The sequence below is a fragment of the Pelodiscus sinensis genome, chromosome 13, assembly GCF_049634645.1.
Source record: "Pelodiscus sinensis isolate JC-2024 chromosome 13, ASM4963464v1, whole genome shotgun sequence".
NCBI classification, from domain to species: Eukaryota; Metazoa; Chordata; order Testudines; family Trionychidae; genus Pelodiscus; species Pelodiscus sinensis.
Window position 1 is genome coordinate 44,594,644 of NC_134723.1, and position 22,625 is coordinate 44,617,268.

Sequence of the window (22,625 nt, forward strand, 5' to 3'; positions counted from 1 at the left end):
TCCCAATTCAAGGCACATGCAATTGACCTTGCCTTCCCTAACACACACAGGAAGCCCCTACTAAAACAAGACACTCCACTGAACACTTGTCCCTGTCAGGAGAGGATGAGACTACAAACAGCATGCAACAGATATATAGTCTCATTGGCTGATGCATGACTTGAAAGCATTCAGATACTACAGTGATGAGTGTAATATAAAAAGTATCACAGATTCAAATTTTAAAAAATCACGTAAAGTATTCCATAAACTATTCCAATATTAAGGTAAAAGATGCTTCTTTTCCTCTCGTTATTGAGCAGACTTTTTCCATAGGGAGAAGTTTTCATTGAAACAACTACAAGATGTTGTAACGGCTTTTTGACATAAGAGCATGTAGAAATTTGGGAATATAGAGGAATAGTCTACAAAAGATATAAAACAAGGTGGCTCTGGTTAATTGGGCCTAATCTGTCTTCTTAGAAAGATTAAGCAATGACCCTGCAGTAGGAATGGAAAGACAAGAGAACTAGACTTTGTGAGTTAGGGTGCCCTGGTGATTTTTACATGTGACTTGAGAAGCGTGTGCATAATAGACAACTATACAGGGTGAAAGGTATAGTATGTGCCTGTTAAAGAAAATGAGTCTGCGTCAAGAAATACTTCAGACTAAAAATACAAATCTCTCAGATAAATCAGAACATTGTCTAAATTTGATGCCAATATATCTTTGATGTTTTGCCTGCTGGCATCTCATTTATGCAGAACTTGGAATAAAATAATTGCTTTGGCACAGAATATACTATTTCTGAATGGGTTTTCTAGAAAAAAGTTGGACTTGCTGAACTCTCTGAATTACATGAGATCAAAACTTCCTCTCTGATCTGAAGAAATAAAAAGCACAATGACTCAGGGAATCTTGAGATTTCCATTTGCTGAAAGACCATTCCCTTTAAATTCCCTGACAGCACTGGGTGCAGCTACTGTGGTAACTAAGGCACTTCGTTTTCTGACCCCCACAGCTTCCAGGCATTTGTTTCAACAATGTGTATAGTCATTTGGCCTCTTATTATTTTCCATTTTATTACTGCCAGAGATAAGTGGAATGATATGGAGAATTACTGTGTTCCTTTCTTGAACTATTCCTGGTCAATAAATAAGTACAGTTTGAAAGGGATAAGACATCATTGGGAAATTGAAGAATACCAGAGTTTAGTTTTGGACATGAATTAGTCCCAATAAACATACAGGCAGTCCCCGGGTTACGTACAAGATAGGGACTGTAGGTTTGTTCTTAAGTTGAATTTGTATGTAAGTCATAACTGGTGTCCAGATTCAGCCGCTGTTGAAACTGACCAGCGGCTGACTACAGGAAGCCCGAGGCAGAGCTGCTCTGCCCCGGGCTTCCTGGAATCAGCCGCTGATCAGTTTCAACAGCGGCTGAATCTGGACGCCTGGGACAGAACAGCTGGGGAGCTGCCGGGTGGGTCCCCGCAGCGCCGCACCTCGGCGCTGCGGGACCAACCCGGCAGCACCCCAGCTGCTCTACCCCAGGCGTTCCCAAGTCAGCCGCTGCTGAAACTGACCAGTGGCTGATTCCAGGAAGCCCAGGGCGGAGCAAAGCTGCGGAGGACGCGGGCAGCGGGACTGCGGCACGTCTCGGAGGTCCCGCCGCCCGCGTCTCCCTGGTCTGCTGGGGCGCCCCCTCCCCCAGCAGACCAGGGAGACGCAGAGCAGCTTTTCTCGCTGCAGAGGATGCGGGCGGTGGGACCATGGCGCGTCTGGGCGGTCCTGCCGCCCGTGTCCTCCCCGGCAAGAAAAGCCCCGTTCGTATGTAGGGATCCGACATAAGTCGGATCCACATAACTCGGGGACTGCCTGTATATGTTTAAAATCTTATCTCATTAACTTATCAAAGGTAAGGGCCAGATTTTCAGAAGAGCTCAAGCATACAGCAGTTATTTTTCTAATTGGGATGTTGAGCACTTTTAAAAATCTGATCCATACTCTGGAATGAAGAGATACATTTACCATCTTCATAGTAATACTAGCAATCAAGGTTATTATTCACAAGAAATTCCTCTGAGAAAGCTGTCATCTAGAGTCAGAAAGAAGAGCAAAATTACTGAAAGTTCTTTTCTTATTCTGGAGGATATTCACAACCAGGTACTTTAGTACTGATATTCAGTAAGCCTTACTTTAGGAATGTGCCTGGAAAAGAACTCAAGCATTCAGATTAGTCCAAGCTTTATGAAAGACCAGGTACTTCTCTGCAATGAAGAGGAGGAAGTATGTGGGCTGACTGCATAAATTAGAATACCAAAGCATACACAAAGTGAATTCCTACACCAATGCCCTAAAAGCATTAACTGGCTCTAGCAGTAGGCTGTCAAGGAGTCCACCCCAATGGCAAAAAATCCAACAAGGGACAAACTGCAGGAAAATGAGATTGTTTATCCAATGTGACAAAATGGGGATTGTATTCACTGTGTTCGCTTGTTATGTTGCATGTTAATTTATACTATCCTGCACTGTTCTGTAGTAACACTGTGTGTGCGCCTCAGTTTTCCTGGACACTGGATGGGGATGGCAATTCTGGGTGTGATTCTCACTGAGGGAAGGCTGCCCTAGGCTGCCCCAGCCCAGTACATACACAATGGCCAAGTCTCTCTTGTAACTAGAGCCTAAGCAAGGGTGGGAGGGTAAAACCTTTTGTCTGGGAACCTGGACAAAGGAAAAGGAGGGGTTGGCTGCAGCACTGGGACCAGTTGCTGGGTGTCTGAGTTAGTCACCCCTGGCTTACGATACAGGGAGGGGGGCCAGGGCCTGAGCCCCCCACTCTCCGAGATGGCCGGTACTAACTACTTCTGGTTCCTGTGCTAACAAGTCTATTCTATACTGTATCCCTGTGAACTAATAAACTTTCTAAAACTTAAAAAACAACAATGGTCCTGTAGCACCTTAGAGACTAACAAAAATATATAAATAGTATCATGAGCTTCTGTGGGCACAACCCACTTCTTCAGATGACAAATAAGTGGCTATTGTACATTTCAAAGGGAGAGAGGTGCAAGACCAAGGACACATTTGCTTCACCTGACCCTCTACCCCACACAGAGATGGTGCAGGGGGGAACTGGCTTTTAAGCTGCTCTCCCCTTTGCTCCCTCCCTCTGACAGAAGCAGCAAGGGGGAGGGGAGTGAAGCAACTAGTCGAGTAGTCACTTAAGCTTATGCTTATCGGATAGTCAACTAGTTGACTAGTCACTTACATCCGTAACCTGGAGATCTCAAATGTAAAGTAATTTAAAAAATATTTTTCAACCATACCACAGAAACAACCAAAATCATTGATAAAAATGGCAAGTAAAGAAGGAAAATAAGCATAACTGAACTTCAGCCCCAAACTTCTGAAACATAAATACAATTGTCCAAAGTTGCATAACAGATCAACTGATGAAATGCTATGAAAACATTTACCACCGAACAAAAAATAATAGCAACTCGTACATGATGTTGGGTGCTGAAAACAATCAAAGAGCCTATTCTGTGTCTTGAGTAAAATGCTTAATTTAGGATTGGATTTATTTTATTTTCTAGATAAAACATTTCTAAATAGTGAGAAATGAGAACAAGAATTTAGAGGACAGTATGCTTCAAATAGCTGCTTTTCTGAACAGCTGCCTCCAAACTACTTTAACTGACATGCTATTCTAGTTAATAAGAATACAACATATAAGATTCTAGGTTGGTCTCTATGGCTATGCAATGACAATCAGTTAACCTTTGAGTTGTGTAGAAGCACACATCCGTATGGTGTCATTTGAATTTTATTGTGATTACTTCAACATCTGAGTTAAGAGAAGAAAAATAACTCTGACATCATGTGAATGCTGGACCATAAAGAAATATTAATGGAGAACAACAATCTGCAAGATTAGAGAATGACTAAGCATAGCTTCTTGTGCTACCAAACAAAATTATTATAAATGAACTGAAGACAATATTCCTGGGGGAATTCTGTGCCACTGTGCACATGAAGAATTTTTGTCTCCACCAGATTTCCTGGTTTCCCTGCAGAAAAATAACTTTTTGACAGGGAAGCCACAAGAGCAGTTATGTGACCCTTCCCATTAATGTGTTTCAGTTGCCTAGTGCAGCCAGCAAAGTAGTAAATGACTATAGCAAGACTAGGAACATAAGAACGGCCATACTAGGTCAAAACAAAGGTCCATCTAGCCCATGCCAATGCCAAATGCCCCAAAGGGAGTGAACAGAACAGGTAATCAGCACGTGATCCCTCTCCTGTCATCCATTTCCAGACAAACAGAAGTTAGGGACACCATTCCTACCTATCCTGGCTAGTAGCCATTGATTGACCTAACCTCCATTCATTTATCGAGTTCTTTTTTGAACCCTGTTAAAGTCCTGGTCTTAACATCCCCTGGCAAAGAGTTCCACGGGTTGACTGTGCACTGCATGAAGAAAAACTTCCTTTTGTTTGTTTTAAACCTGCTACCTATTAATTTCATTTGGTGATCCCTAGTTCTTATATTGTGGGAATAAGTAAATAACTTTTCTTTATTCACTTTCTGCATACCTGTCATGATTTTATAGTCTTCTATCATATTCCCCTTAGTGTCCTCTTTTCTAAGATAAAAAGTCCCAGTCTTTTTAATCTCTCTTCACAGTGGACCCGTTCCAAAACCCTAATCATTTTTGTCACCCTTTTATGAATCTTTTCCAATGCCAATACATCTTTTTTGAGATGAGGCGATCATATCTGTATGCAGTATTCACAATGTGGGTGTATCATGTTTTTATATAGCGGCAATAAGATATTCTCTGTCAAGTTGCCATATCCCCTACTAATAACTCCAATCATCTGAAGTGGACTGTGCTCAAGAAAGCTCATGATACCGTCTACATGTTTTGTTAATCTATAAAGTGCTACCAGACTATTTGTTGTTTTTTTAAATAATTCTTGACATTCCTTTTGCTTTTTTGACTGCCGCCGCACATCTGAGCGAATGTTTTCAGAGAACTATCCACAATGTCTCCAAGGTCTTTTGAGTAGTTGCAGCTAAATTAATCCCCATCACATTGTATGTATAGTTGGGATTATTTTTTTCACTCCTACAACTGTGCATTACTTCACATATATCAATATTAAATTTCATTTGCTATTTTGTTGCCCAATAGCTTAGTTTGGTGCGGTCTTTTTGAAACTCTTCACAGTCTGCTTTGGTCTTAACTATCTTGAGCAGTTTGGTATCATCTGCAAATTTTGCCACCTGACTGTTTACCCCTTTCTCCAGATCATGTATAAGTTAGTTGAATAGTATTAATCCCAGTACAGATCCTCGGGGAACACCTCTTGTTAGCTCTCTCCATTCTGAAAACTTACCATTTATTTCTACCTTTGTTTCCTGTCTTTTAACCAGTTATCAATCTGTGAAAGAACCTTCCCTCTTATGCCATGACAACTTGCTTTACTTAAGAGCCTTTGGTGAGGGACCTAGTCAAAGGCTTTCTGGAAATCTAAGTATACAATATCCATTGGATCCCCCTTGTTCACGTTTGTTGACTCCCCCCCCCCCCCCAAGAAACTCCAATAGATTAGTAAGGCATGATTTCCCTTTACAGAAATCACGTTGACTTTCCCCCAACAAATTATGTTAATCTATGAGTCTGACAATTTTATTCTTTATAGGAAAGACCTTGCTGGGGGCCCCTACCCTATACCAGGCTCTGCTTTTACTCTCAGCTGGACTGGAGAGGGCAAGACATCCCCTTTATCTGGCATCTGGGGCCAGTTTAAATCCACCCCCAGATTTCTCTCTCAGCTGCAGGAAACTCTGCACACTCCCTCTCACTTCCTGCCCCCATCAGTAGTCAACTACATGGAGAGGTACTGATCCTCCATCCAACCAACCCTTTTGCATTCAGACTCGCTCATACTTCAAATCCTCCTGCTGAGCCTCAATCTTCACCACCCCTGCCCTGATGAACCCTACTCCCCCTACACCTGGACCACCCTGATGAGCCCTCCATACCTAGAGCTCCACCCCACAGAGCCCAACCAGCTGAACCTGGATTCTTCCCCTCAGCCTCCCTCTCCCAAGCATCTGGCCCCTCTATCGAGTCCCCCAGATATCCCTGCTGAGCTCTAGCTTACCCCACACCCAGCTCCTCCCACACTGAGCTCTAACCACCTTCACCTGGAATGCACCACAGTGTAGGGATGTTAAATTGAGATTAATTAGCTAATCCAGCAGTGGATGGAATTTCCACTTCTGAATAGTCACTACTCCCACTGCAGCTCTGCAGTTTAAATGTATTAGGAGCCAGGAACAGAGCTGCAGCAGTTTCTGAGCCAGCACAAGCCAGGACTGCTTACTCCTGCCTACACCAGCCCTGGAAGCTAACCCTGCTGTGGCTCTGCATTTTAAATGTAGTAAGAGCCCGCCAGGCTTTTAAAATGCAGAGCCACAGCGGGGTTAGCTTCCGGAGGTGGCACAAGCCTGGAATGAACAGTCACGGCTTGTGCTGACTCTGGGACCACTGCAGCTCTGCCTCATGCCCACCCCCGCACCGCTTAGGTTTATCGGGTACTCGACTACTCCCTTATATCCCTACTACAGAGTCCCATTACCTTTGCACCCAGGATTTCCAACAAACCCCTGTGCCTCCAGATCCCCCACTGAGCTGCCCACACTCAGACTGCGCCATACCAAACTTTCTCAACCCACACTTAGATCCCCCCACGCTAACTCCCTTTACACTTGGATCCTGCCTGGCAGGACTTGCCTGCTCACACCTGGCATGGAGAGACGCCTGTAGACAAGTGCCAGGAGTATGGGAAATAAGCAAGAAGAACATGAAGTGCTAACAAACACACACAATTACGACAGTTGGTATCGGAGACTTGGTGGGATAAGACACATGACTGGAATACTAGTATAGAAGGGTACAACTTGTTCAGGAAGGATAGGCAGGGAAAAAAGGGAGGAGGTGTTGCCTTATAATATATACACTTGGACTGAAGTGGAGATGGACATAGGAGACAGACTTGTTGAAAGTCTCTGGGTTAGGTTAAATGGGGTTAAAAACCCCAAAGGTGATGTCATGCTAGGATTTACTACTGACTACCTACTCAGGCAGAAGAGGCTGAGGTGGCTTTTTTTAAACAACTAACAAAATCATCCAAAGCACCAGATTTGGTGGTGATGGGGGACTTCAACTATCCAGATACATGTTGGGAAACTAACACAGTAGGGCACAGATTATCCAATAAGTTCTTGGACTGCACTGGAGACGTTATTTCAGAACATTAAGAAAGTTAATGGGGGGAAGCTGTTCTAGAACCGATTTTAACAAATAGGGAGGAACTGGTTGAAAATTTGAAAGTGGAAGGCAGCCTGGGTGAAAGTGATCATTAAATCACAGAGTTCATGATTCTAAGGGTGACAAGAAAGGTTTCTACAGGCATGTTATCAGTAAGAGGGTGATCATCCCTTTCTGGATGAGGGAGGTAACCTAGTGAAAAATGATGTGGGAAAAGCTGAAGTACTCAATGCTTTTTCTACCTCTGTCTTCACAGACACAGTGAGCTCCCAGACTATTGCAATAAGCAACGCAGTATGGGAAGGAGATTGGCAGCCCTCAGCAAAGAAAGAACAGATTAAGAACTATTTAGAAAAGTTAGACATACAAAAATCCATGGGTCCGGATTTAATGCATCCGAGGGTACTGTCTAGATTGTCGGGCTCAACAGGCAGTGATCAACGGCTCGATGTCAGGTTGGCGGTCAGTTTCAAGCAGAGCGCCCCAAGGATCGGTTCTAGGGCCGATTTTGTTCAACATCTTTATTAATGACCTGGATGAAGGGATGGATTGCACCCTCGGCAAATTTGCAGATGACACTAAGCTAGGGGGAGAGGTAGTGATAGGGTAGTGATAGGGTCCAGAGTGACTGTTGATCAATACCTGTTGGGCCCAACAATCTAGCCAGCTTTCTATCCACTTTACAGACCATTTATCCAATCTATATATTTCCTTAACTTGCTCACATAGATTTGAAGATTGGGCCAAAAGAAATCTGATGAGGTTCAACAAGGACAAGTGCAGAGTGCTGCACTTGGGACAGAAGACTCCCAAGCACTGTTACAGGCCGGGGACTGACTGTCTAGGTAGCAGTTCATCAGAAAAGGACCTGGGGATTGCAGTGGATAAGAAGCTGGATATAAGTCAACAGTACACCCTTGTAGCCAAGAAGGCTAATGCATATTAGGGTGCATTAGAAGGAGCAGTGCCAGAAGATCTAGAGAAGTGATTATTCCCCTTTATTCTGCGCTGGTGAGGTCACATCTGGAGTATTGCATCCAGTTCTGGGCCCTCCACTACAGAAAGGATGTGGACGCATTAGAGAGGGTCTAGCGGAGGGCAACCAAAATGATTAGGGGGCTGAAGCATATGACCTAGGAGGAGAGGCTGAGGGATTTTGGTTTGTTTAGTCTGCAGAAGAGAAGAGTGAGGGGGGATTTGATAGCAACCTCCTGAAGGGAGGTTCCAAAGAGGATGGAGAGAGGCTGTTCTCAGTAGTGATGGATGACAGAACAAGGAACAATGGTCTCAAGTTACAGTGAGGGAGGTCTAGGTTGAATATTAGGAAAAACTATTTCGCCAGAAGGGTGGCGAAGCACTGGAATGGGTTACCTAGGGAGGAGGTGCAATCTCCATCCCTAGAGGTTTTTAAGCCTTAGCTGGGATGATTTAGTTGGGATTGTTCCAGCTTTGGGCAGGGGGCTGGACTCAATGACCGCCCGAGCTCTCTTTCAGCCCTATGCCTCTATGATTCTAAGGAAGGGGACGGCAACCTTTACAAACCAAAGTACAGTAAAACTCCAATAGTCCGGCATCCAATAGTCCGGCACTCCTGATAGTCCGGCATCAAAATGGCAAGAGCCTAGTGAGTGAGCTTCGGCAAAAAATGAGTCACAAGGTAACAGCAGCAGCAGCAGCTGAACTGAGCAAAAAGGGTAAAAAAGGCTTAAAAAAACTAAAACATTACAGTATACTGTATACAGTATGTACAATAAAAAGGGCTAGGAACACTTTATATACAGTATATAACCAGTTTATAGTACCTCCTGATAGTCCGGCATATCTGATAATCCGGCACCACCTAGGTCCCATAGGTTCTGGATTATCGGAAGTCTACTGTACATCAAAATCCAGAACAAGAGGTCAACAAAGAGCCATATAAGAATGCCCATTTGCATGACTGAAAATATACAACTGAATATTATTGATAATTGACATGACAATTAACAACAGCATAAATGAAACTGTGTACTCACAGATTTTATTTAATGGGACTTCTGCTGTTGCATCTTTTCACACATTTCTTTGAAGTTTACATCATAACTGGTCAAATTTAGGTTCATGTATGCACTGAAGCAACATGATAATTTATGTGTTTTCAAAATCTGTAATTAATTTGCATTTTAATTTTAAAAGTTGCATGCATTTGGGAATGACAAGAGAGCCATATCTGGTTCCATAATGAGCTATATTTGGCTTGAGAGCCATGGGTGGCAGATCCCTGTTCTAAGAAATGAAAGAAGGGAGAACATCAAAATAGAGACAATGGATTTCAGGAAGGCAGATTTTAGTGAACTCAGAGAGCTGGTAGGTAAGGTCTCATGGGAAGCAAGACTAAAAGGAAAAACAACTGAAAAGAGTTGGCAGGTTTTCAAAGGGACATTATTAAGGGCCCAGAAGCAAACTATACCGCTGCTTAGGAAAGACACAAAGTATAGTAAGAGACCTAGGCTTAACTTGGATATTTTACATGATTTAAAAATCAAAATGGAGTGTTATAAAAAGTGGAAACTAGGTCAAATTACTAAGGATGAATACAAGCACACAAGTATAAACACCACAAGTATGCAGGGGAAAGATTAGAAAGGTGAAGGCACAAAATGAGCTCAATCTAGCTAGACATATAAAGGGTACCAAGACGACAGTCTAAAAACGTATTAGAAGCAAGAGGAAGACCAAGAACAGGGTAGGCCCTTTGCTCAGTGAAGAGGAAGAAACAATAACAGGAAACTTGGAAATGGCAGAGATGCGCAATGACTTCTTTGTTTCGTTTTTTGTCAAGAAGGCTGATGGTGACAGGATGCCTAACATAGTGAATGCTAGTGGAAATGGGGTAGATTTAGGTCTAGAAAACATGACCTATGAGAGAAGACTGAAAGTATCGGACTTGTTTAGAAAAGAGAAGACTGAGAGGGGACATGACAGCAGTTTTCAAGTGCCTAAAAGGGTGTTACAAGGAGGAGAGAGAAAAATTGTTCTCCTTGGCCTCCGATGATAGGACAAGAAGCAATGGGCTTAAACTGCAACAAGGGAGGTTTAGGTTGGACATTAGGAAAAACTTCCTAAGTGTCAGGGTGATTGAACACTGGAATAAATTGCCTAGGGAGGTTGTGGCATCTCTATCACTGGATATATTTAAGAGCAGGTTGGACAGACATCTATCAGAGATGATCTAGACCGTGGTTGGTCCTGCTGTGAAGGAAGGGGACTGAACTTGATCTCTCGAGGTCCCTAGTTCTATGATCCTATGATTCGATGTTTCTGGAGCAGGGCTGGTTCTTCTGCTGTGTCCAGCAGAAAAGGTGGGAAGAGAGTAATGGCAGAATGATCTAACACCTCTGTGTAGCCAGTGGCTCCAATGCCATGCTGTAGTCTCTGTTTTTGACAAAATTTGCTGAATATTAAAATACAGGTTCAACCTCCCATATCTAGGATTCTTTGGGCTGGCAGCATCCTAGTCCAGAAAGACCACAGATACTGTGGACCAGGGAGTCCCAGAAGCAAGGAGCACAAGCCAGTCATGAGTCCATTAGTGCTGGGAAAACCCAGCTGGGCCAGAAGCTGGTCCGACAGTGGGTGGGGAGTCCCACCCTGGAGATCCCCGGTAGTTACAGGGGGGAATCCCTGGCCCCAGCCAGGAACCCCCAGTGGCAGCGCGGCTGGCAGCGGTGGTAGAGGGCAATCCCAGGCCACGAAATCTGGCGGCAGCTAGGCTGGCAATGGCAGAGAGGAATCCCCGGCTTTGGACCCCCAGCAGCACTGGAGCTGGCAGTGGCCGCAGAGTCCCAGTCCAGGGAGGCCGACCCCGGTAGCCCTGGCATGGGACTGGCAGCAGGGCGGGGAGTCCAGGCTCCAGAGACCCCCCACAGCCCAGAGAGAAGCCTTGACTTCCCTTGAGAGGGTGCTGGACCAGGGAGGTCCAAGATTTGTGTGCAGAAATTTTAATTTTTTGGCACAGAATTTTTAGTGTTTTGGTGCAGAATGCTCCAAATGGCTACATTTCAAAGGGAGAGAGAGGCACAGCAGTCGGACCTGTGTGAGCGGGGAATGCTTCAGTCTCTGCTTGTGCTGTTTCCCCACTGCCCCTCTACTTCCCCGCCCCCTATGTAGAGATGGTGCTTGCTACATTTCAAAGGGAAAGGTAGAACCTGAAGCGTGCGGGGACTGCATGAGTCCTTGCTTGCTATGTGTTCCCCACACTGTCTATCCCTTTGAAATAAATAAGAGTCCCCGCAGGACTCTTGCTACATTTCAAAGGGAGAGGGGGAATCCCAGGCAAGTGGGCAGCTCTCACTACATTTCAAAGGCAGAGGCACAGCAGGGATAGTGTGCGCCCCACCCCTACCCTTATCGACTAATCGATGGAAATTTGGGAAGCACTGCTTACAGAATTTAAGTTCCATTGATTCTTGACTATCTAAACCTGACATGGCCTAAATGACAAACTATTATTCTATTTAAAATACTCTACTCCAACAGTTACTACAAAAGAGCTAATATTAAAATAACTGTACTACTGCTTTAGATTAGGAGACACACCCAGAAGTGCTGCATATTGATCAAACCCCCACTCCCAAAACCCCAGCCACCAAGGGGCAGGGTTCATACCCTTCCTTTGCATCTAACTTTCATTCCCAGTGCCTCATGTACAAGTCGTGATGCACATGACTACAACATTAATTGTTCTGGTATGCAAAGAACCTCAAGTGGAATCTCTGGAAATGAAATAATAAATGACAAAAAAAACCTATTACAATAGCATCTGGTCATTCAGTCCAATTCATTGACTCGTCTCTACTTGTAGTTTCTAGTGTGCCAAGCCCTAGCATCCCCCTACACATTCAACTCCCTCCTTGACACACTTTTTCCATGCTGACCACACAAAAAATGAGTCAACAAAATATGTAAAAAACACTGTTCTGGGCTTCTCATTGTGCCATGTCTTTCAGTGGCAAACTCCAGATGTGCTCATTCTAGTCATGAATACACTGTCAGCACGTAAACAGAGGAGATCCTTTAAATCCCTTCCCAGACCACGGATATCTCACTCCTTTAAAGACAACAATTATCTCTCAAGATATAAGTATCTAGCAGCATAATTAAATGTTGCTGTTATAAATGACTTGAGGTGTTTCCTTGCCACAGATTACATGTGCTTGCTCTGTTATATTTGTACAATGCCTACGATAACTGACCCCTGGTCTGCAGGTACTACACAATACAAATTATAAATAACAAAGTGTTGTTTAGTCAGTATAGTATACTCAGTCCCCAGAAGCCTGAGAACAAAGTGACAAATCTGATTTCAAACTTTGGTCCCTGGCTAGAAAGAGCATATGCACTATGGCAACGTATTATTGTTGCAAATCCTCAATTTCAATTCAATGGAGTGAAAAAAGAAAATCTAAACAAGATAAATAGGGTTTTTTTGTCTCCAACAACTCAGATAGACTTAACTCTATTTTAAAACCAAAGCTGTTAGAGGACACTGGTTTTGTGTTTCAAAAAAAACAGCTCTTGCTCTTCTGCAGTAATTTTTTCCATGTCCATTCCAATGCAAATATCCATATTCAAATACAAATCTTATTGCAGTAAACAGTGACGTGTTAGAATAGGTAGAAATATCTCTTGCAGACTCTCAAAGACTATCATAGACCTTGGTCCTGCACAGAGCCCCACAAAAAGAGCAGAGGTCCACCCCCATGGAACTCCTTTGGGATTAAGACCACAATGAGGTTTTTTAATATACGGCAATAGTTATAAGTCAATGTACACGAAACTATGTATAGTGTGTCTGTCTAAAATAAAGATTCACGTGACAGACTAATCTACTCCTTCACTTCACTCCAAAAATTTTCATCTTGCCATACTGCCTATAAAAATTCCAAACAGAAATTAAGACACCAAACTACACTAAAGTAACTAAGTCTAGTCTATTTTAAATAAATTAACTATTAAAATAAATTCGATGTTGTTTCTCCAATCTCCTTGTTAGTTACGTAAGTCATAGGGCAGTGCATATTTTATGCAGTGAGCACTATGATATTTAGGGTATAACTGGAAAACAAAAATCCACTTTTAGCCTGAAGTTTCTGATTTACATGTGCAAAGAGATCTGGGGAGATTAAATTGAATCTCTAATAATAATATAATATAATTTAATTTAAATGGCACAATATTCATATGCTATATAAAAAGCATTTGACAGAATCAAATTACAATAACTTATAAGAGACTCAAAAATATCACTAAGATACCAAAATGCATTTCTTCACTGTTTCAATTTGAGGTTATATTTCCCTTTAGAATGATGCAAGGTAAATGGATTTCTACTTACCCAAATTCAAATACAATAGAAAAAAGGCAAAAACTACCACCACACAATTGTATAACTGGTTTTGAATGTCAAAAGACCATACAACATATTAAAGCTATTTTTAATATATTGCCCAACTGTATTACCCATTCCAACAGTCTCCCCTCAGTTATGAGATGGTTGCATGAGTGTCTAACAGCCAAAGGAAGCATTTCAAAGGGTAATACAATCATAACCCCTTATGCATAATGTCAAATCTCTATTCTCATTTATGACAATATTATCTGAAGTATTACAAAAAGACAACCTAAAGCTTAACCTTGTAACAGATTAAAAAATACTGTAGTTTTGTAGGATTTTGTTAAACATCTTAAGTTACAGCCATTGTTTGACAAAATTAACATATTTAAAATCTAGAAAACCTAAAATACAAATCAGATTCTTTCTATAAAAGGGACCCTCTCCCCAAGAGAGAACACATTACCTTTGCAAAACCTTTGTTATAACAGAACATCAGAACTCCAGAGCATTCTGGAAATTAGGGTTTTTTTAACCTGATTCTACCTTTTAGCATCTAACATCATATTCAAATTCTCTTATATATATTTGGCTTCTAGATTAATTCTTCCAGAAACAAATCTAATTCAGTCTAATTTGCCCAAAACATCTGTACTTTCCACAAAATTTCAAATGTAATCAAAGTACTGTATCTGTCTAAAACAGGAGGGGAGGATTACATTGAAAAAATTTACCTTCAGAGTTACGTGTAGTTTTCTTGTGTTTTCGGCATAAAATCCTATAAACAAAGTAGTTGAAAACTGTCAGATACATAATGATTCAGAGCTTATTTATTTTAATTTAAATAGCAGTACATTTCACCCAATTTATAAGACTTCTTAAAATTCCAATTTGCAGTTAATGTGCACTGTCTAGCACACTATTATAATAAAACCCATATTCACCTTTATCACTTTTCTGTAATACCAGAAATGTTTGTATTTAAATGATGGTTTTACAAAGAGGGTGAAACAAATACAAACAAAAACATGACATATAAATAGTTACATGTAAATGCCTTGTGAGGGTTTCTCTCTTATCTGAGCTTTATCATGCAATGCACAGTAGTAGTGATATGTCTTGTGACACGTTTTCACATCACAACCAATGGTTGCTCCTGGACAATGGCATAAAGAACACATCTATAAAAGAAAGAAAGACAAAAACAGAATTCATGCTAACATTAGTTTAATACTTTTGGCTTGGGAAATAACTGGAACTAACAGGCATAAAATAACTCTCCTCTCACCGAACAGATGGTGCTACTGAGAGTAATGTATTTAGTCATACTGTCTTTATCTGCATTTTTCCCCCCTTAAGTGTCATTTTTTATTAATTTTAAAAGGCAAGAGAGATACGTCACAACTACTCAATTATAAAATCTAACACTCTGATAATAATTCATGATCTTTATTAATACAGTGGAAACAAATTTAATAACTTTAGCCAAGTAAGAAGGGCCATACTACAACAAACGTAATTTTCTCTTAGATTTTATGCTTCCAAGAGTGGGTTATACCAAACACTGATCAACTGTGGATTATACCATGAAAGGAGGCGAGAAAAGGTACTTTCTTGCTGACCTCAGCTGGCAAATCAGTTTATTCCCTGAAGCAAGGACTGAATGCTTGAAATTTTACCTTGGTTAACTGCAGCTGCCTTCTTTTTCCCCTACAACAGTCTAATCCTCTTTCAAATAATTTGCCTCAGTCATAGTACATGACATGATGGTACAAAAAAGAAATGTCTTGTTTGTATTAATACCCCCCACTCCTTGTTTTTATGCAGTAGAAAAGGCTACACAGAGAGCTATTGCTTTACTCTTCCTTTTCCAAGGATAGATACTTTCCATACTAGACTTTGTAATGTTTGATCATTTCTCTTATGCTTGTAAACATTTTCATGGCCATTCATGTTTGAGATTATACGTTTTCCCCTTTAATTTCATACATGAAATCAATGTATACAATTCCATTAATATTCATAATTTGTATAGTCTCTTAACACTGCTCAAACACCGGGTTTTTGATTCTGAGAAATGCTGACTGAGTTATATGTTTATATCTATTATTTTTCCTGCAAGCCTGTGTAACTAATTCAAAACCAATCAGCATATATGAGTGATTAAAATTGTTCCTTACAATACACATTATTTTGCATAAGTCAATGGAAAGTGAAATTATCCATCTATCAGGGTGCCACTGCATGGCTTCTTCTATAGTTTTTCTAATTCTTCTTAGTCTTAACTAATCTAAATAAACATGCCACCAGCAAGCTCTGTATTTTAGGGATGTGAAAGATTAACTGGTAACCTCTGGGGTCTAGAGTACTTCCCTGTTTGCCAAGGGCAGGGGGCTGCTCCAGCCCTGGAGGGGGTCCGCTGCAGACAGGGGCTGCTCCCATGCAGACTCCAAAGCAGTCCCAGGTGCCTTGCAGGGAGGGGCTGCTCTGGCATCTGGAGCAGTCTCTGTCCACAGGGAGCCTGGGCACCCCACAGGCAGAACAGCCTCTGTCCTGCTGCTCTGGTGAGGACTGGGAGCCAGGAACCGATGGGTCTGGGAGCCAGCAGCCAGCTCCAACACAGGGATGGGAATAGGAGCCCCACAGGTTGGGGGCTGCTCCAGTCCGTTTGGAGCAGCCCCAACCCAGATTCCGTTTAATCAGTTAAATGTTACGTTGCCCTAACCTTTAACTGGTTAACTGATTAGCCAGGATTTTACATCCTTCAACTATATATTAACAAAGATAACTGAAATACACAAAATAAGATGAATCCTGGATCATTCCGTTATTTACCTCCCTACAAACTGAGAAACTGTTCCATCGCCCTTAAATCAGTTTTCAAATCCATGGTAGGTGTTTACTCAACCTTTTGTATTTCAAGTTTCCTAATAAATTTGTTCACAAGAAAATACTTAAGTTTATTTTGAAAACAAATACATTTTATCACTCCCTTTTATCCACTACTTTAACTCTTTCACATATTTTAACAGGTTTGAAAGGCATAATTTGCTTTTAAATAAGATGTGAAATCTCTCTGGTGACGTGACAGACCGGAAGAACTTTTCTATTGACTTATTTACCTAATATTTCTTTTTGAAATTAATCTCTAAATTTGTTGGAATGATTCCTATTATCTGATTGGCTTGCAACAACAGGTTTAATTCTCTAGGTATACGAGGCACATGAAAAATTCTAAGAACAACAACAAAAAATCCACCACATTTTAAGGCTAACAGAAGAAATAATTACCTCAGATTAGCATGCTTACTGGGAATGAACAACAAGCTGACATTACTGGTCTCTCATTATGAATCAACTCTCAACTATCACCAGAAATATTCTGCATTTCTCTCATTATTTTTAAAATATACACAAGTAGCTTTAAGTGCTCAGTACCCATTTGCTTACTAGCAACATCTACTAAAAGAGGACAACTATTTAAACTGACTGCCAACAGACAGAATTTAGTAAAAACTATCAATATGACTATTAGATTTGGATCACCACATTTAGTGCTTTACTACTACTTCTATAACAGACCAGTCAAGAATAGAAAACAATCACTAAGTGCAGAATGTTTAGAGAGTGCACATTTAAGCTGATGGACAAAACCACTTAGCTTCTTCATAAATAACTTGGACATATTTCAAGTGCCTGGTTTCTCTAGATGGCATGCTTTAAGAATCTGTCCTCTTCTAGCATGTTACTGACAGAACAAAAAAAATTCTATAGTGTCATGAATGCCAAATATACATATCTCCTAAAGCGATTTTAAAAGATTTTGTTATCAAAAAGTTTCTTGTTGGCCCATATATCCAAATGCTAACATGTTCTTTATAAAAATCAAATCTCCAATTACACCTGTAGTCTCCAGCTGCTATAGCTCAATGAACAATGTTGTTCAGACCAAATAAAACTCCACTGTGAAAATGACTGAGCAAAATACTGTACTGTTTAGTGATGAGATTGTAAGTATAATAAGGTATATCATCATGTAACTTCAGCCTCCATATAAGGCAACTCTGGTAGAACCTCTGAAACACCCCTCCCCCCATATCCCTCAAAACTGAAAGTGTCTAAGCACTGTTTTAGTTATACTGTATCACTTGTTAAAAATATTTACAAAACCACTCATCTCCCAGATATGAAAATCATACCACAATCTAGCTCTTCTATCAAACTGGAATCAGCCTTAAAAATTGAGTAATGCCTTGCAAACAAACAGCAGTTCATATCACATAGTTTCATGGCCATTTGGTGAGGCTACGATTAAAATGGTTTTCATCATGTGCATCCCATGAAAAATCTGCATCCTAAGGCCCTATTAAATCATTAAAAAATGGATACAAAAAATACTGTGGTAGTAAAGGCTAGTTTTTGGCAGGGAAACCAAATGTTGGTAAAGGAGCAGTGTTACACTTGCATAGTTCCCTGGAATGTGCTGTCATTGTGAAATCTGTCAGAAAATATTAAATAGAAAGTACTGGATTAGAAAAAGTAAATTTAAGAAGTGCTGGTTTCTCTTTGTATGTAACCCATTAAAAAGAACAAGAAGCTTATTTTGTTAATGAGTTTTTAAATTTGACTGGAGAAATTGTGCCTCATATTCACTATCACCATCTCTGTTTGCTGATAACACAATGACAATAGCAATGAAAATACAGGTAGTTCCCGACTTACGTCGGATCCGCACTTACAAACGGGGCTCTCTCGCCCCGGAGCTCGCAGGCAGCAGTCCGCCACCTCGACCTCCGGGGCGAGAAAAGCTGCTCCCGGTGCCCCTGGTCTGCTGGGGACCGTCTCCAGCAGACCAGGGGCACCGGGAGCAAAGCCGCAGCGGAGCAAAAGCCTCAGAAGCGCGGGAACCTGCTGCGGGCTGCGGCTTTGCTCCTGGTGTCCCTGGTCTGCTGGAGACCATCTCCAGCAGACCAGGGGCACTGGGAGCAAAGCCGCAGCGGTGGCGGGGTCCCGCGCCTCTAAGGCTTTGCCAGAGCAAAGCCTCAGAGGCGCGGCACCCCGCTGCCGCTGCGGCTTTGCTCCCCGTGTCCCTGGTCTGCTGGGGGGAGGGCGCGCAGCTAGTGTGTCCCCCCCCCCCCCAGCAGACCAGGCTTTTGTTGTGGACCCTGGGGCAGAGCAGCTGGGGCGCTGCCAGTTGGTCCCGCAGCGCCGCTCTGGCACTACTGGACCAACCCGGCAGCACCCCAGCTGCTCTGCCCCAGGCGTCCTGATTCAGCTGCTGCTGGTCAGTTTCAGCAGCGACTGAATCAGGATGCCTGGGGCAGAGCAGATGGGGTGCTGCTGGGTTGGTCCAGTAGCACCAAGGAGCGGCGCTACTGGAGCAACCCAGCAGCACCCCAGCTGCTCTGCCCCAGGCGTCCCCAAGTCAGCCGCTGCTGAAACTGACCAGCGCTGACTACAGGAAGCCGGAGGCAGAGTTGCTCTGCCCCGGGCTTCCTGGAATCAGCCGCTGATCAGTTTCAGCAGCAGATGACTTGGGGACACTTGGGGTTCTTAAGTTGAATCTGTATGTAAGTCAGAACTGGCGGTCAGTTTCAGCAGTGGCTGAATCTGGATGCCAGTTCCGACTTACATACAGATTCAACTTAAGAACAAACCTACAGTCCCTATCTTGTACGTAACCCGGGGACTGCCTGTAGTAAAATTGGCATTTCATTTTGAGAAATTCCAAAAATAATCCACAGTCTCCAAAATAACCTCTTTATATATTTGAATTAGACTATAAAATCAAAACCATACTGATTGCATTAAGAAGTTTCTCATCATTAATCATCTGACATTTAGAATTCTGTCCTGTTCCTATTGAAATCAAATGCGAAATTCCTATTGACTTTCATAAGGGATCACACCTGTTAGTGGCTATCCCTCTAGCTACCACCCCACCCCTTCTCTAAGATTTACCTTCTTTTAAAAAAAAAATTGTAACCAGTTTTATCTCCTTCCATTGATTAATTATCCATTACACAAGTTCACAGGGCAAAGAGAAAACAAACAAACAAAAAAAACCTTTGATACAATAGATAACTTTAGTGGTATATTGAATTATTTCATTACTTTGTAGGAGTTAAGACAATGCTACTTTTCCATTTTCAAGAGGCAGAATTACATACTTACCAGTTTAGTGCCTCTTTTTATTTCTTTTTGAACATCTTCAATAGAAAATCCACCAAGACTCTCATTATCAGTGTGTGAAGATACCAAAGCAGATGAAAACAGCTGTAAGTTATGTAAAAAATAAAACTTAAATGTTAAGGGTTTCCAGTAATATGAAATAATTATACTTGTGAAAAGGAGCAAATTCAAAATAAAAAGAAACAGTAATTTTAGTAACTTGTATACTACTGTCACAAGTTGGCAGAAATTAGTCAGAATTTTGTTTCTCTATATAACGTATTTAACAGGTCAATATATTGAATTCCTTTTTCTCTGTTACTTACCATACATTTGTGATGTGCTGCCACCTTCTGGTTTTCAGACATTAACAACTGTCCACATTCATTATCTTTATTAGATCTACAAAAACCACACTTCCGTTGTCTTGAAGACCCTTTTTTCTGTCCAACTGAGCTTGTCATGATTTTTAAAATGGCTTTCGAATGAGACTTCAATCCTCACAAATACTACAGAGAATAAAAATGTTCAATAGTTAATTTCAACAAATCAATTTAAATTATATTTACTAAAACTCAGAGGGGTAGCTGTGTTAGTCTGTATCTGTAAAAACAACAAGCATTCCTGTGGCACCTTAAAGACTAACACATTTATTAGGTCATGAGCTTTTGTAAGTAACACTCAACTCATCTGACGAAGTGGGTTTAACCCATGAAAGCTCATGGCCTAATAAATGTGTTAGTCTCTAAGGAGCCACAGGAATGCTTGTTGTTTCTATATTAAGTAAGGTTACTTTCTGTTTCCTCTTCAAATAGCAGAATTATCACTATGTCTCAGAGTGAAATATAATTTTTTATACACACAGCTATAGTAGGATATGAGTAAACATTTATATCGCAAAAGCTGTATTTCCCAAAATATTTATAAAAGATGTGGCAACAAGCCATATAATTGTCCCCAAAGTCGAAGACATTAGAAAATGTATACAAATTTAAAAGCTTAGAGGTGAGGAAAGGGAGAATGAAAAAATACCAGGTGCAACAGCAATCATTGGGGCTCTTAGGGAAATTCTGATGCAATACTGTGTCTCATTCCATTTTTTTCTTTTTATTTATTCCAGAAGCACACTGCATAGGGAGAGCTTTACCTCCACATACAATAAAAACCATTCTACTGAACTCCTTAAGAAGTAGCAATAAAACACTGGGCTACAATCCATAAAAGCTAACAAGTACTGGATTTAAATACTCATTTCTAAAGCTGAAGATGGTAACAGCCTTTATGAGATGAGAAGATAAAAAGTTACCATTTTAAGTATTACATAGATACATTGTGGCTAGTTAAAGTCAAGAAAGTTTTAGAGGTGAATATTTGTTTATGATGCCATAAAAACGCTTTAAGACTCATAGTTGTATTTCACAACCTTAATTGAATTCTTAATATGTGCACGACAACAGCTGTTCTTATCCTACAAAAAATAATTTAAAATTCAACTCCACATAAATTATATACTGTTTGGCTACGTCTACACTGGCAGCTTCTTGCGCAAGAACTCTTTTGTGGAAGAGTTCTTGTGCAAAAAAACGTCCACAAGAGCGCGTCTACACTGCCATGTGCTTTTGCGCAAGAGCATCCATGGCAGTGTGGACGCTCCCTTCCGCCAGAAAACTATGCTGGCCATTTTAACCATAGAGGCTTCTTGCGCAAGAAATTCATGTTGCCTATCAACTCTGCCCTCTTTTGGAAGAGCTCTTGCACAAGAGGGCTTATTCCTCGTGGGGAGAGGATTAACTATTCCGGAAGAAGCCTTGTTTTCTGATGCTATATTGTAAATTTACTTGCGCGAGAATGCGCGTGCAATGTAGACAGCCGGAAGGTTTTTGCACAAGAACAGCTGTTCTTGCGCAAAAAGCCTGCAGTGTAGACGTAGCTCCAATAATTTACAAGCAACATAATTAAAAATACAAAACTAAGGCCCAAATTCAGCAATGAGATTTACACAGGTAGATCCCGTCCAACAAGGCTTCTTTAGTAATCTGCTTATGTGGATCTAACGGAAAATTTGGGCCCTAAAAGAGCACGTATTCAAGGATACAAACTTTTTGGACCTATTTTAAAGTTGAGGTTAATGTCCATTCATCTTTACCACTTTACCATCTTTATCTTTAAAAGAAAAATAAACATAAAAACGGCCATACTGGGTGAGACCAAAGTTCCAACTAGCCCAGCATCCTGTCCTCTGAAAGTGGCCAATGCCCCAGAGGGAAATAACAGAACAGGGAATCATCACGTGATCCCTCTCTTGTCATTCCATTTCTAGCCTATGACAAAGAGAGGCTGGGGACGCCATTTCTACCCATCCTGGCTAATAGCCATTGATGGACCTAACCTCCATCAATTTATCTAGTTCTTTTTTGAACCCTGTTGAAGTCCTGGTTTTCACAACATCCTCCGGCAAGAAGTTCCACAAGCTGACTATGCGCTGAGTGAAGAAAACTTCTTTGTTTGTTTTAAACCTACTACCTATTAATTTCATGAGGTGACCCCTAGTTCTTATATTATCAGAATAAATAACTTTTCCTTCTTCATTTTTTCTACACCAGTCATGATTTTATAAACCTCTATCATAACCCCCTTAGTGTCCTCTTTTCTAAGATGATTTTATAGACCGCTATCATAACCCCTTAGTGTCCTCTTTTCTAAGATGAAAAGTCCCAGTCTTTTTAATCTCTCTTCATAGGAAACCCATTCTAAAC

General features: G+C 41.3%; 1 protein-coding gene across 3 annotated transcripts in view; it reads right to left on the reverse strand.

Annotated features, from left to right (window-relative positions):
- The window catches only part of PHF6 (PHD finger protein 6), a 49,706-nt gene that overhangs the window by 20,552 nt on the left and 6,529 nt on the right, over window positions 1-22,625 (reverse strand). For all 3 annotated transcript variants that reach the window (XM_006135305.4, XM_006135306.4, XM_075941128.1), the window contains exons 2-5: window positions 20,196-20,378; window positions 19,873-19,974; window positions 14,746-14,879; window positions 14,433-14,476 (exon numbers count right to left, since the gene is read on the reverse strand). In XM_006135305.4, the coding sequence (XP_006135367.1) occupies window positions 14,433-14,476; window positions 14,746-14,879; window positions 19,873-19,974; window positions 20,196-20,333 (418 nt within the window). In that variant the 5' untranslated portion in view covers window positions 20,334-20,378. The remainder of the gene's footprint in view (window positions 1-14,432; window positions 14,477-14,745; window positions 14,880-19,872; window positions 19,975-20,195; window positions 20,379-22,625) is intronic.